At 42.2% G+C, this 16,646-nt stretch overlaps 1 protein-coding gene across 1 annotated transcript; it reads left to right on the forward strand.

Annotated features, from left to right (window-relative positions):
- The first annotated feature begins 1,595 nt into the window (after window positions 1-1,595).
- On the forward strand, window positions 1,596-15,491 carry DDA1 (DET1 and DDB1 associated 1). The gene is made up of 5 exons (XM_063457292.1): window positions 1,596-1,685; window positions 5,050-5,130; window positions 11,622-11,673; window positions 13,157-13,218; window positions 14,038-15,491. Exons 1-5 carry the CDS (start codon window positions 1,680-1,682, stop codon window positions 14,143-14,145), a joined length of 309 nt encoding a protein of 102 aa, XP_063313362.1. The 5' UTR covers window positions 1,596-1,679; the 3' UTR covers window positions 14,146-15,491.
- Window positions 15,492-16,646: the final 1,155 nt, after the last annotated feature.

Here is a 16,646-nt window from a genome sequence, read left to right on the forward strand (position 1 = left end):
CCCGGTGCAACTGCACCGGCGGCAGTTCCGTCGCTATACGTGGGGCTCGGGCAATTTCAAAAATTTACACTGAACCTGGAGAGTATGCCTGCAAGAGATTTACTTGATATGTTTCACGGTTCAGATTCCAAGTCTCATATTCGTTCCCATTATACTCTATGGGCATTCCATTGCATCATTTACCTGTCATTCCATAGAAAAGAGCTATATTCCCAGTTACTTTTAATTTTACAATCTACTGCTGTACTTGGGGAACACCTATGGTAAAGATGAATTTGCTACATAACACAGATTTACCTGCAAATGAGTTTATGTGTTGCCTCCCATTATACTCTATGGGCATTCTCTTTAGTCATTCACCATTGTCATTCTATAGAAAACAATGATAATCCCACTTAATCTCAATTTAAAAAATTGCCACTGAACTCGTAGAGTAAACCTGCAAAAGATTTACTTGATATGTTTCACGGTTCAGATTCCAAGTGACATATTGCTTCCCATTACACTCTATGGGCATTCCATTGTATCATTTTCCTGTCATTCCATAGAAAAGAGCTATAATCCCAGTTACTTTTAATTTTACAATCTACTGCTGTACTTGGGGAACACCTATGGTAAAGATGAATTTGCTACATAACACAGATTTACCTGCAAATTAGTTTATGTGTTGCCTCCCATTATAGTTTATGGGCATGCTCTTTAGTCATTCACCCATGTCATTCTATAGAAAACAATGATAATCCCACTTAATTTCAATTTCAAAAATTGCCACTGAATCTGGAGAGTATTGTGGCAAAAGATTTATTTCATATGTCTAATAGTTTTGTCTCTAATTGAAATAGTTTGTTTCCATTATTCTCTATGGGCATTCCACTGCCTTGTTAAAGTCTATGGGCATTCCAATCTGTCATTCCTTTTAGTATGTCCCATGAAGAATATTTAGCTCCAGAAGGATTCGGGCCTAAAATAGGGACTGTTCCTCCTTGGGAGGCAAATCACTGCCAATGATAGTTTGGGGCAAACATGCACCTACAGAGATGCTGAAGTGGGCCTGCTCACTCAGTCATTCCTTCATTAGGGCTGTGCACACATCAGGTGTCAGGGTTTATATTTATTTACATGCCATGCCCTGTTTGTCCAGCAAATAAAAAAACAGGTATTAGTGAGACTTATAAGACATAAAAATAGCCTATAACTCACTTTTCGTTAGTTTTATCTTTTTTAGGGAGGGGAATGGGGGACAGAAATCTCACATCACCCAATATCGTTTTAGTAAACTAAGCCAAAAAACAAACAAAAAAAAGGCGACTCCCACATTGCGCTACAGACAACTATTGTCACGTGGCTCGCCCCCCCCCCATGAAAACTACAACTCCCGACAAGCTCTGCGCGCTGTGATACTCTTCCAGCCAATGAGACAACAGCTGCGAGGGCAGCAAGGCGAACAGGTGATCATTTCTAACGTCGACCTATATTGCTAGCTGTCATTACGTCATTGAGAACGCCGCCGACAGCCAATCACCGATGAGTATTTCCGAGAGACGGTAACAATCGCCAATGTGGTCAGGAAAGCGGCTGTGAGGCAGTGAGCGCAGCGTCCAATCACAGCCGGGCTGGCAGGCCGAGTTCCCGCGGAGTTAGTGTGAGAGGGCGAGGCCGGAGAAGCTGTGAAGCGGCTGATGATGGTTAGTAGGTAGAGGGGGACTCACACAGGGCGGAGTGCCGGCAGGTCCTGCATGGAGATGGGGGTGCGCGTATGGTTCACTGAGAGTGATGGAGTCCGCTACATGTTATCAGTGACCGGCCCAGCACGGGGTGGGAATAGAGGAGGGTCATCAGTGAGCCAGGCCCTGTGTCTGTAATATCACACACTGAGAGAGGGGACCAGGCCCTGTGTCTGTAATATCACACACTGAGAGAGGGGACCAGGCCCTGTGTCTGTAATATCACACACTGAGAGAGGGGACCAGGCCCTGTGTCTGTAATATCACACACTGAGAGAGGGGACCAGGCCCTGTGTCTGTAATATCACACACTGAGAGAGGGGACCAGGCCCAGTGTCTGTAATATCACACACTGAGAGAGGGGACCAGGCCCAGTGTCTGTAATATCACACACTGAGAGAGGGGACCAGGCCCAGTGTCTGTAATATCACACACTGAGAGAGGGGACCAGGCCCAGTGTCTGTAATATCACACACTGAGAGCGGGGACCAGGCCCAGTGTCTGTAATATCACACACTGAGAGAGGGGACCAGGCCCAGTGTCTGTAATATCACACACTGAGAGAGGGGACCAGGCCCAGTGTCTGTAATATCACACACTGAGAGAGGGGACCAGGCCCAGTGTCTGTAATATCACACACTGAGAGAGGGGACCAGGCCCAGTGTCTGTAATATCACACACTGAGAGAGGGGACCAGGCCCTGTGTCTGTAATATCACACACTGAGAGAGGGGACCAGGCCCTGTGTCTGTAATATCACACACTGAGAGAGGGGACCAGGCCCTGTGTCTGTAATATCACACACTGAGAGAGGGGACCAGGCCCAGTGTCTGTAATATCACACACTGAGAGAGGGGACCAGGCCCTGTGTCTGTAATATCACACACTGAGAGAGGGGACCAGGCCCTGTGTCTGTAATATCACACACTGAGAGAGGGGACCAGGCCCTGTGTCTGTAATATCACACACTGAGAGAGGGGACCAGGCCCTGTGTCTGTAATATCACACACTGAGAGAGGGGACCAGGCCCAGTGTCTGTAATATCACACACTGAGAGAGGGGACCAGGCCCAGTGTCTGTAATATCACACACTGAGAGAGGGGACCAGGCCCAGTGTCTGTAATATCACACACTGAGAGAGGGGACCAGGCCCAGTGTCTGTAATATCACACACTGAGAGAGGGGACCAGGCCCAGTGTCTGTAATATCACACACTGAGAGAGGGGACCAGGCCCAGTGTCTGTAATATCACACACTGAGAGAGGGGACCAGGCCCAGTGTCTGTAATATCACACACTGAGAGAGGGGACCAGGCCCAGTGTCTGTAATATCACACACTGAGAGAGGGGACCAGGCCCAGTGTCTGTAATATCACACACTGAGAGAGGGGACCAGGCCCAGTGTCTGTAATATCACACACTGAGAGAGGGGACCAGGCCCAGTGTCTGTAATATCACACACTGAGAGAGGGGACCAGGCCCAGTGTCTGTAATATCACACACTGAGAGAGGGGACCAGGCCCAGTGTCTGTAATATCACACACTGAGAGAGGGGACCAGGCCCAGTGTCTGTAATATCACACTGAGAGAGGGGACCAGGCCCAGTGTCTGTAATATCACACACTGAGAGAGGGGACCAGGCCCAGTGTCTGTAATATCACACACTGAGAGAGGGGACCAGGCCCAGTGTCTGTAATATCACACACTGAGAGAGGGGACCAGGCCCAGTGTCTGAAATATCACACACTGAGAGAGGGGACCAGGCCCAGTGTCTGTAATATCACACACTGAGAGAGGGGACCAGGCCCAGTGTCTGTAATATCACACACTGAGAGAGGGGACCAGGCCCAGTGTCTGTAATATCACACACTGAGAGAGGGGACCAGGCCCAGTGTCTGTAATATCACACACTGAGAGAGGGGACCAGGCCCAGTGTCTGTAATATCACACACTGAGAGAGGGGACCAGGCCCAGTGTCTGTAATATCACACACTGAGAGAGGGGACCAGGCCCAGTGTCTGTAATATCACACACTGAGAGAGGGGACCAGGCCCAGTGTCTGTAATATCACACACTGAGAGAGGGGACCAGGCCCAGTGTCTGTAATATCACACACTGAGAGAGGGGACCAGGCCCAGTGTCTGTAATATCACACACTGAGAGAGGGGACCAGGCCCAGTGTCTGTAATATCACACACTGAGAGAGGGGACCAGGCCCTGTGTCTGTAATATCACACACTGAGAGAGGGGACCAGGCCCAGTGTCTGTAATATCACACACTGAGAGAGGGGACCAGGCCCTGTGTCTGTAATATCACACACTGAGAGGGGGCCAGGCCCTGTGAAAATAGATTTTAATTTTTTTAATAAATAATTGTACATGTGGGACCAGCAGCCACCTTCTGTTTCCAATTCTTTCCCGTTTATACCTTCACACTTCCTATCAGAACAGGATATTAAAGATCAGCAGCTTTAGATTTGTCCATAGTTTTCAGAAAGTAAACCCATTCTTTGTTATTCAAAGGAGCTGTTTATCCTTCCAAACCAGCAATGGTTTAAATCAGGCTTCCCCAAACTCTGGCCTTCCACATGTGGCTGAACTACAACTCCCATGATTCTATGTATGAAATAGGCTGAGAATCATCGGAGTTGTAGTTCAGCAACATCTGGAGCCTGGTTTTAAATAAACCACATGTAATGCAAAACAGCACCCCATACTGTTCAGTCTGCCATATGCATTTTTCCAAAGTGGTTAAAATCTCCTATTTACAGAAAAATATCTTGACTAAAGATGCTTTATCTGTGGTATAACCTAATTTTTGTATAAAATTAGATTTTTACATTGTTTTAAAACATGCTAGTTTCTATTGGAATGCAAAATAATAAAGTATTATAGTTTCTTGTAATCATGAAAGTTCATCACTACAAGGTTATATCAGTCCATTGAAAAGTTATTGCAAGAAACTGCAATGCTAATAAAGGAAGAGTGGACCTAAATAAGAAGCAACGTATATCACTTATGAGTTCCAGACTTAGTTGGGGGTTATCCCCCATGTATGCGTTTTTTTGGTTGTTTACATAATTAGCTCGATATTTTTTTATTTTTGGTCAAAGAAACTGCCACACTCCCTTAATTTGCACCTAGATTACTGGACTAATATGGTATCTCAAATAACATGATTTATTTTTGCCGGAATAGATAAGATATTGGTGCAAATAAGTAAGAAGTCAGAGTTCGTAGCTTTCACATGTTTAAATTCACGATACATTAATGGGAAAACTGGATGTTGTTTATTCTAATTTACTTTACTGCATTTTTGTATTTCAGGCGGACTTCTTGAAAGGATTGCCTGTCTACAATGAGAGCAACTTTAGCAGATTCCATGCGGACTCTGTGTGCAAAGCTTCAGTGAGTAGCTTGCCTTTGTGAATTGCCTGTAATCTCTGTAAGAAGCAGGATGTCTCCAGTCTGTTTGATATTGTTGTCAAGCAGTGGCTGTTCTGTTTTTTGTTTTTTTGTTTTTTTTTTCAAACTGCATTCACGTATATAGTTCACTGCATTTCATTCACTTTTAAGACTCTAAACTGTTTGTAAAGGTATTGTTTCAAGATTGATTTTGTGCTTAGGAAAGATGAGATTGTATGACGTATAGTAAATGTGACTGATCTGTATCTTCACTGGACCAGAATGTGGCTTAGGAGGAGTTCCATAAACTATTTCATCTTATCCTTTTTTTTTTTCTGTGGCATTTTTGAGAATTTTCTATTCTACATCTGAAAGTCTTAAATTACATTAAAGGGATACTCCACACCTCAAAATCACTTTAGCCAAAGTGGTTAATGTGTTAAGAGTGTGTCCTCTTGTTACTTCTTGGTAATTTAGCCCAGTGGAGCTAAACTCAGGAGGCAGGCAATTGCTCAAGGCCCTGCCTTGTAAAGTCTTAGAGCTGCATGGGGAAGTCCGTGATTAGATATCCAAAGGAGGATTGCCTGAGTTAGAAGGGGGAGAGCTAGCCGACAAGAGATCTGCATCTTTTGCAGGCTGTTATTACAGGGAGTGCAGAATTATTAGGCAAATTAGTATTTTGACCACATCATCCTCTTTATGCATGTTGTCTTACTCCAAGCTGTATAGGCTCGAAAGCCTACTACCAATTAAGCATATTGGGTGATGTGCATCTCTGTAATGAGAAGGGGTGTGGTCTAATGACATCAACACCCTATATCAGGTGTGCATAATTATTAGGCAACTTCCTTTCCTTTGGCAAAATGGGTCAAAAGAAGGACTTGAGAGGCTCAGAAAAGTCAAAAATAGTGAGATATCTTGCAGAGGGATGCAGCACTCTTAAAATTGCAAAGCTTCTGAAGCGTGATCATCGAACAATCAAGCGTTTCATTCAAAATAGTCAACAGGGTCGCAAGAAGCGTGTGGAGAAACCAAGGCGCAAAATAACTGCCCATGAACTGAGAAAAGTCAAGCGTGCAGCTGCCAAGATGCCACTTGCCACCAGTTTGGCCATATTTCAGAGCTGCAACATCACTGGAGTGCCCAAAAGCACAAGGTGTGCAATACTCAGAGACATGGCCAAGGTAAGAGGCTGAAAGACGACCACCACTGAATAAGACACACAAGCTGAAACGTCAAGACTGGGCCAAGAAATATCTCAAGACTGATTTTTCTAAGGTTTTATGGACTGATGAAATGAGAGTGAGTCTTGATGGATGGATTGGTAAAGGGCAGAGAGCTCCAATCCGACTCAGACGCCAGCAAGGTGGAGGTGGAGTACTGGTTTGGGCTGGTATCATCAAAGATGAGCTTGTGGGGCCTTTTCGGGTTGAGGATGGAGTCAAGCTCAACTCCCAGTCCTACTGCCAGTTTCTGGAAGACACCTTCTTCAAGCAGTGGTACAGGAAGAAGTCTGCATCCTTCAAGAAAAACATGATTTTCATGAAGGACAATGCTCCATCACACGCGTCCAAGTACTCCACAGCGTGGCTGGCAAGAAAGGGTATAAAAGAAGAAAATCTAATGACATGGCCTCCTTGTTCACCTGATCTGAACCCCATTGTGAACCTGTGGTCCATCATCAAATGTGAGATTTACATGGAGTGAAAACAGTACATCTCTCTGAACAGTGTCTGGGAGGCTGTGGTTGCTGCTGCACGCAATGTTGATGGTGAACAGATCAAAACACTGACAGAATCCATGGATGGCAGGCTTTTGAGTGTCCTTGCAAAGAAAGGTGGCTATATTGGTCACTGATTTGTTTTTGAATGTCAGAAATGTACATTTGTGAATGTTGAGATGTTATATTGGTTTCACTGGTAAAAATAAATAATTGAAATGGGTATATATTTGTTTTTTGTTAAGTTGCCTAATAATTATGCACAGTAATAGTCACCTGCACACACAGATATCCCCCTAAAATAGCTATAACTAAAAACAAACTAAAAACTACTTCCAAAAATATTCAGCTTTGAATATTAATGAGTTTTTTGGGTTCATTGAGAACATGGTTGTTGTTCAATAATAAAATTAATCCTCAAAAATACAACTTGCCTAATAATTCTGCACTCCCTGTATGTGTATATTCTCCCAATGAAAAAAAAATGCATAATGCACGCATGTTTCCAATGGCGATATATATCTACTAAACTAGTGTTTTGGTTGGGGAATGGGGTGTATACTGGAGTCCTTAATATTATTTACCTATTGTAATTTTAACTACTGCTTTGGTGGCTACTTGTGCAGGTTCAACAAATCCATTTCAGCTTAGTATTTGATAAATGTCTAAATTCCATCCTTATGCATTTAGGACAGCGAATGCAGTTTTTAGAAACTGTACTTCCTATGCATGCAATGTAAGTTCAAGTTAAGAAGCGTATTAGATAAGAACTGTTTTATTAATCGTGAAATTAAAGGTAACCTGATCTAGTTTTAGTTTATCCTCCCTTTTCTAAACTGAGAATTGTGTGAAATTGCCTATGCAAACTTTCTCTGGAGAGAGCACCCAGAGGGTGAAAGAGAGGGGAGAAGTATCTTCCCCTAGTGGGTGTTCTGTTGTCGAAACACACACAATCTGCACAGAATTGGCATTAGGTAGCCGTAAACAGATTTACTAACCCTCGGGACACAATTTAAAAAAATAAATAAATCTCATTATGTTCAGTGTTTCAAGCTGAAACGCTGCACATACAAATTCTGCCACTGTGACCACTAAATCTATGAAGTGGTCGTGGTGGTTGTAGTAACCATTTAAGCTAACATTGTTTTGATGCCTATGGTCTTTAGGCTTCTTTGCACAGGGCCTCTGTGGCATGGGGCTTGCTTGCACTATAACCTGGGCAATGAGCATAAGTTGTTTTTGTTATTTACATTCCCAGTATGTGAGCTGAATCAATTGCTGATTTGCAAAATCTGAAGTGTAATAGGGTGTGTTTGTATTTTTTTTTTTTTTTGTTTTTGTTTTTTTTTTTCTTTTTTTCTTTTCTTTTTTTTTTATGAAATGACTCCAGCCTAGCCCAATGAAGCTAGTGTAGAACAATGCAACTATTTGTAGCCTGTGAATCCTCAGTCCAGTGTTCTAGTTGAAAAGGCATTCATAGTGGACTAGCTTTGACTTCTGCTTGACCCCATTTGTAATACCTATGAAACAGAATTGATTTTCTGTGCTCAAGATGAGCAGATGTTTACTTTGATTACTACCAATGCCCTTGGGGGCTGTCGCAAAAAATAGCATACCCTTACACCACGTGCAACATGTGCATAGTGTAAAAGGGTTAAATATTAGGGGGAGGCAGTGTGTGTTATGGAAGTTATAAGTAGGGCTATTAAAGGAATATTCTAGGCTTACAGTGTACCACTCTAATCAGCTAAGTAAGCCATAACACCTGCAGAGGGTCTCTGAGCCTTTAAATGGTCTCTCAGTCTGGTTCAGTAGGAATCACAATCATGGGGAAGATTGCTGGCCTGACAGTTGTGCTGAAAGACATCATTGACACCCTCCATAAGGAGGGAAAGCCTCAAAAGGTAATTGCGAAGGAAGTTGGATCTTCCCAAAGTGCCTTATCAAAGCACATTAATAGAAAGTTATGTAGAAGGGAAATGTGTGGAAGAAAAAGGTGCACTAGCAGCAGGGATGACCGCAGCCTGGAGAGGATTGTCAGGAAAAGGCCATTCAAAAGTGTTGGGGACTTTCACAAGGAGTGGACTGAGGCTGGAGTCAGTGCATCAAGAGCCACCACACACAGAGGGATCCTGGACATGGGCTTCAGATGTCGTATTCCTCTTGTCAAGCCGCTCCTGAACAACAAACTACTTCAGAAACGTCTTACCTGGGCTAAAGAAAAACAGACCTGGTCTGTTGCTCAGTGGTCCAAAGTCCTCTTTCCTGATCAGAGCAACCTTTGCATCTCATTTGGAAACCAAGGACCCAGAGTCTGGAGGAAGAATGGAGAGGCACACACTACAAGATGCTTGAAGTCCAGTGTGAAGTTTCCACAGTCTGTGTTGATTTGGGGAGCCATGCCATCTGCTGGTGTTGGTCCACTGTGCTTCATTAAGTCCAGGTTCAACGCAGCCGTCTACCAGGAGATTTTGGAGCACTTTATGCTTCCTTCCGCAGACAAGCTTTATGGGGATGCTGACTTCATTTTCCAGCAGGACTTGGCACCTGCCCACACTCCCAAAAGCACCAAAGCCTGGTTTAATGATTGTGGGATTACTGTGTTTGATTGGCCAGCAAACGTGCCTGACCTGAACCCCACAGACAATCTATGGGTCATTGCCAAGAGAAAGATCAGACATGAGACCGAACAATGCAGAAGAGCTGAAGGCTGCTATTGAAGCATCCTGGTCTTCCATAACACCTCAGCAGTGCTACAGGCTGATGGCTTCCATGCCATGCTGCGTTGAGGCAGTAATTGCTGCATAAGAGGCCCAAACCCCACGTATTGAGTCCCTATGCATGCTTCTACTTTTCAGAGGTCCGATATTGTTCTATGTACACTCCTTGTTTTATTGATGGCATGTTATATTCTAATTTACTGAGATTGTGGATTTGAGGTTTTCATGAGCTGTAAGCCATAATATCGCACTTATGACAAATCCCGTCTTGAACTATCTTGCTTTGCATGTAATGCGTCTATCTCATATATTCGTTCCTTTTACGTTGCATTACTGAAATAAATGAACTTTTGCATGATCTTCTAATTTTTCCAGTATCACCTGTAGAGATGTCATGACATCCCCACCTCTCTGTTAACCCCTTCAGGACGGAGTCAATAGTGCACGTTCTGATCAAAACAAAACTTAAACAAAAACTGGAATTTGTGCTATATGTCTGTTCAACCGTAATTCACCGCTGTCACATTAAGTGCACCCACACTTATTATATATAATTTTGTTCAGGAGAAACAGGGCTTTAATTTATCAATAACAATATATGGAACATAATTTATTATGAATAAAATGTAAAAAAATTTGAGAAAATAAGATTTTTTTTTTTTTTTTTAAATTTGTATTTCAGTCTGCCATTTTAGCTGTGAATGTCATAATACTGTTAGGTTTTACTGCAAAAAAATGCACATATTTGTAATCCGCGATGTCTCACGAGTACAGTACCCCCCCATTACTGTACCCCCCCATTACTGTGTGTATATATATAAAAAAACGACTTTTACTCTTTGAGAGCAATCACATGGCCCCCGGGGGGCCTCATTTGCCGTGGGAGGGCTGCCTGGGCTGTCAGGCAGCCCTCCAGAAGAGGATCGCGGTGGAGGTGAGTACCTCCTGGGGCTGCAAGCCGTTACGGCGTTCCATGCCGCCGCAACGGCTTTAAAGCCCATTTAAAGCGCAACGGCATGGAACGCCGTAACGGCGTTAAGGGGTTAATGGAGCTGTCATCAAGTTTGTTTTAGGTTCAAGCTCCAGGCGGTTCGAGAACCTAGCAGCTCCCTTGACTTTTGATAATGGCACATTAAAGGAACACTATTGTGTCAGGAATACAAAAGTGTGTTTTTGACACTGTATGCCTGATGTGGCATTTTAGATGACTGGCCCTGTACTGTTCGCCCCAAAATTTTTTTAATTTTACTCCCCTTTTCTCCCACATTGCATTGGTCTTGCTGCCGCTGACTCCACCTTCATGGCTGAAATCATCAATCTTGAAAGCATTGGTAGGCTATTGCGCATATGCAGCAAAATGTTGTACTGCGCCAAACAGCATCTCCTCGTAGAGCTGCATTGAACCATTTTACCTCCGAGTCATTGTGCATAACTAAAATTGTAAGCACCTCTGTTGGCCGTAAGTGACTGCCACTAAGGATGTTACTAAGCACCAATGTAAACACAGCCTTTCTCTGGAAAGGCATTGGTTATATTGAAAAGCCTGCAGAGAAAGGCTATAGGCACCAGAACCACTACATTTAGCTGCGGTTCTGATGACTTTAGTGTCCCTTTTAAGCTAAAAAATGTATAACTCCACCTGATCATTAATACCTCCCAATTAACAGTGGGCAGTATAAAGGATACATATAGATGTTATCAGTCCTTCTACCATCCAATGGTCAGATTAGACAAGTACATCCCAGTAATTGGAGCCCAATATTTATATCAACTAAACATATCCACTACTACCCCCTGTATTCAACTAAAGTAAGCAATATAATTTTGTTTATTAACGTATTCCTTTGCAGTTATCAGGAATTGGTACAGAGTCTCTTGCTGCGTTAAAGTTACCTGTGGCAACCACCTTGCTGGTAATTCTAGCACGAGCAGCTGTAAGGTGGTGGTCAGTGTAAAATTCCATGGAATTGCATAGATATGTTTCGCACAGTTGACTTTCAGAGAAATGTAAAAGCTTTTCTAAATCGCATTCATGATTCTGAATTGTATTGCAGAACAGAAGGCCTTCGGTTTACCTCCCTACAAGAGAATATCCTTCAGATCAAAGTAAGTGTTTAGATTGCCTATTTGCCTGTAAGTTTTTTTTTTTGTTTTTTTTTTCTCATTAGAAGTGTATTTTGATGTACATTATGTAATTTGAACGATTATATATCATTGGACCTCCCTGACAAATCAGGAATTCCTCCTGCAGCCAATCCAGTTGATCGAGGGGACACCAAGATCACATGACTGATCTGTTGGATTGGCTACGGGGGAATACCTGGGTTGTCACACAGGTGTCTCCCTAATTGTGATTGGAGTGCAGTGTAAGTATTCTGGCTTGAGGAGGGCCAGATTGTTAAGACATGCTATGCTGCCAAACCATTGTTAAAATCCTCCTTATGTCAGGAACGGGTTAAAGAGTTTCTCCAACCCTTATTTGTTGTAGGAATATTGCATTATTCTGTAGCTCCCCCTCCCTCAATATAAACGCTACAAAAAGTAAAAAAAATAAAAATAAATTTAAGTTCAGTGAGTTTACTTTCCTTAATCCAGCACCAGGTGAAGGTTCTCAGCCTACCCATAAATAAGCTTTTAATTGGACCAGTTTCCTGGTTTAGAGTGCATGTCTGTGTGCAAAACCGGTGAGGGGAGAGGGAGGGCATGTGGGACATTTAAAGCATATACCAAATGGGATAGAGAGGAGGGGAGACATGAGCTTATCCCTTGCAGGCTGCAACAGTGTAGATGTTACATCTGTAGGCAGCGTGCAGTGCAGAAAATTATTAGGCAAGCCAGCACTCTGTCCCGAGCTGCCGAAGTCACGTGCGCCAGGGGTGCACATCATGCCCCAAGCTCACGTTTACTAATATATCTTGATGTGCAGCATTTCATAAAGCAGAAGTGGTCATGGTGGTTGGAGTGACCCTTTACAGTGAAGTGATTTTGGTGCTTAGGCTGTCTAGGGTTACATCTTTGTCCACTATTCCATTCTTCTAAGCATCATTCCCTGTGAGAAATGCAACAAAAAATGTATGTCCCTTACTGTATAGATGCATGCTGCTCTCCAAGAGCATTCTTAGTCTGCATATGTTACCAAATGGATTGAAAGCTGAACACTGCCATCTGTTAGTGTCTGTAAAAGGCTTGCGTGCAGGCATTCAAAAAGAATGAGCATCTACATAAATTAAAGTGTTATTCTCTAAAATGAGAATTGTTGGTGGAAATTGAAAGTGAATTTCAAATTTAAGGCCAAAGTAACTGGACTGTAAGCATGGTTGACTTGGAGAATTTTGTTTCTAGTTTACTCATCCTGGCCTTAAATGTGCTACTCCTGACAAGTCACACATTGGTGAATTACCCTTAGATATCTCTAAAAAGTTCATGTCTCACAGGTTGGGGTGGTTGTTGTTACAAAGCCAATGTATCTCCTCGTGTTTAATAAATGCTGCACATTGGATTTATTTAGGTGATATTGATGAATGGATTTCACCTTGTATTAAACAGTCAGAATGGGCATGTATTCACTTAATGTTTTACTTTGTTTCAGTCATAGTAACAGAAAAAACGAATATACTTTTACGTTACCTACATCAGCAATGGGACAAAAAGGTAAGGCTTGTTAACATTCTAGACCAGGCATAGGCAACCTTCGGCACTCCAGATGTTTTGGACTACACCTCCCATGATCCTTTACCAGCATTATGAGTGTAAGAGCATTATGGGGGATGTAGTCCACAACATCTGGAGTGCCGAAGGTTGCCTATCCCTGTTCTAGACAAACCTGCATTGCTATGTCTGTCAGGCTAAAAATTTAGAAAACGTGGACAATGAAAATTCAAAAAAGTAACTAAATATAACTTGATTGTGCTCTGAAGTCAGCACTTAAAGGGACACTAGTCACTAGAAGTACAGATTAATGTAGTTGTTTTGGTGTCTATAGCCTGTCTCTGCAGGCATTTTAATGTAAACACTGCCTTTTCAGTGACATATAGTGTCAGGAATACACATTAAATATTCCTGACACTATAGTGTTCCTTTAACCCCTTAAGGACCAAACTTCTGGAATAAAAGGGAATCATGACATGTCACACATGTCGTGTCCTTAAGGGGTTAAAGATGCATATATACAAAATATATAATACGTTTGATTTGTGTTCCTAGAACACTAACCACATCTGTATGGTTGACCAAAGTTGCTTGCTCTTTTTGTGTTTGTGCAATCCCTCGTTCAGGCAATGAAAGTATCATGTTTTTATAGCCAGTGCGTCTTTTTATACAGTGGATAGATGAAAGCTGACATCTTGGGTAAAAGCAACCTTGTCTGCTCAGCTGCCAGTTCCTGTAATTTGCATGTAAAAATGTTCTTTTTCCATATTCTTCATGCCCCTATCAACTATAAATATTCTTATTCTGTTCTCTTTGTCACAGAATGCAGCCAAAAAAAGAGATCAAGACCAGTTAGAAATAGGTGAGACTTCGGCTCCCCCACGAAAGATCGCCAGGACAGACAGCCAAGAAATGAATGAGGACACATAGGCACCCTTGAGAACCTTTCCAACCCACTCCTTCGTATTCTTCCCTTGCAGATCAGGATCATCCTGCAATGTTGGTGGGAGTATCACAGCCTTCCTTCCCTGCCTCTTGTTACTCTTCTGATCTCATAGGAGCCAAAATAATATTTATTTCTTCCAGAATTTATTTATGCTCTGCTTCATACATTTCGGAGAAAAATAATGGTGTCGCAACAACAAACTGATTTTTTTTGTTTTGTTTTTCTCTCCCCCACCCGCCAATGTCTTGCTGCTCACATGAAAACGCATCATATTTTGTTTGCCACCTTTTTTTTTATTTTGTGCTGGATTTTGCTCAACCAAATATATTTGTCCAAATGACATCAAAATTGAGCAAGTAAAGATGTGGACAAATTACTTTCTGCTGGAGAAATCTAAAAAGTAAAGTGAGCTTTGTGATGAAGCCACATATAACTAATGGTTTTGTGTAAATTACCAATTATCCCTTTACCTCCTCTTTTGCATGCAACGTTTCTAGACAAAGCTGCATCAATATGATTTTTATATATATTTTTAATGTAAAAAGTTGTTTCCCTGGTGATCCTCTCGCAAAGGGGACTTTGTACATCTGCTTAAAAGAAGATTTGTGAAATTAAGCCTTTAGTTTGACATGCTGATCAACTATCCGACGTGTGAGTTGTGACCCTTGCACAACGCGTTAACTGGCGTGCCATAAAGCATTTCTCCAGTTTCCGTTTCAGAGGCATCTGCATGACCAACATACTATCGATAACACATTGGACTTTTCTCTGTCATAGGTTATTGTTTGTACTAGATCATCTACAATGAGCGTGTGTTTGTCCCCTAAAACTCATCACTACCAAGAGAAAAATAAAACCATCTGTAAACTAGACTGTTGCTTGACGCACTAAACAGATGTTGACACTGTAGTTGCACTTTGATGGCCACTGACCCTAAAACCATGGAATTACAGTACTGCATTAGTCCCTTCCCAACAGGGAAGACGTTGAATTACAATTATTACTCATGAAAGTGTTTTCGGGTTTTTGTTTGTTTTTTTTTTGTAAAGGAAAAAAGTTTTTATTTTATTACTGTTTTTTGGAAGATTAGCAGAATTATTTTAACGTGTTTTATGTTATTAAAAATACTTTGGAGCTTGTTTTCAGCACACGTTTTGACATTAATCACTCATAGTTACCTGTTAAGCTCTGGTGGCACTGACTGACTGGTGCCATTGTACAAAAATCTCTGTTACACTCTAGAGATCCCTGCTATATCTTGTGGTCAGGACATATTAATCCTGTGGCCTTCCAATAAAGTCTCAGAAGCAGAGATGGTCTGTATTTGTAATCATGTTTTTGTCAGTCCCTTTTATCATTTTCAAGGCTAAAGTTTGTGTGTGGTCTGGCTTTTTATTTATTATTTTAGTTTTTGCTCCGATGTTAATCAGCTCATTGTATTAAAGCAGGACTCTGTTAAACTTTGTCCTGGCGCCTAGTCATTTTTCAGCTAGGGCGACTGGCTGAGGGAGTGTGGAGGCAGGCAGTTGGTCAGCTGTAAGAAATGGAGGTGGTGACAGCAGCCCCACTAGATCTCAGGGGAAATATCTACTCTAGCTCTTCAGAAGGGAGGGTGACTGGGTGGACTTGTATTCGCCAAGGCCTGCATTAAAGGGTCACCTCCCCTCCCTCCTCCTTCTGAAATGCAAGCATTTCATTAAGATAAATACTTATGAAATGCTCATTAAGACTGTTAGAATTAAATGGAAATTACAAAGCAGCCAAAAGATCTCATAAGCCAAAGTACAGATTAGGATAAAGCCTCTAGTTGACAGAAGTCTAACCCACTGCTATCAAATTTTTACTTCGGATAGCTTTCGCTTATGATGGCTGTGGGAATAAGCCATTGTCTTGCTCTTCGTGTGATATCTATGGAGGCACTTGTGGGATGTTCTATATCCATCAATGTTATCTTGATTTGTGAAAGTACTGCGTAAGGTTGGGCTCCTTGAGGATGAGGCGACAGAAGGTGAAGATCCATGATAGCAGCGCCCCAGATAAGTATAACTCTCCTATGATGCACACAAGTATGGAGTTGTCACCATTGGGTGAGGCTAGTCAGAATATGCAAAGAGCCTAGAAGTAAAATAATCTTTAAATAGCTGATCTGGCAGGAAATAAAATCTCCAGCTATGCTAATATTTATTCTTAGGCAATTTAGAAGCCTTCTTTGTGTTGTATTTTTTGTAGTCTAAGTGCGCTGCAATTATTTTTTTCATGTATGCCCGGTCACTGTCAGAGTCTCTTCCCCCCCCCCCCTCCCCCAAGCCGAAGGAGTCTTCTGAAGACCAATTGACTCTTTCTGACGAAGTAATAACTTTAGCAAGCCATTTACATGTATTATAGAATACACCACATCTGAGGTTGATGGTGTCATTCTTTGAAGCACAAGTGTGTCAGTCGTGGTCATTTTATTCACATTGGAGTCCAAGCTCAAAAAATTGTC

This window comes from Pelobates fuscus, chromosome 5, assembly GCF_036172605.1.
Source record: "Pelobates fuscus isolate aPelFus1 chromosome 5, aPelFus1.pri, whole genome shotgun sequence".
Classification (NCBI taxonomy): Eukaryota; Metazoa; Chordata; class Amphibia; order Anura; family Pelobatidae; genus Pelobates; species Pelobates fuscus.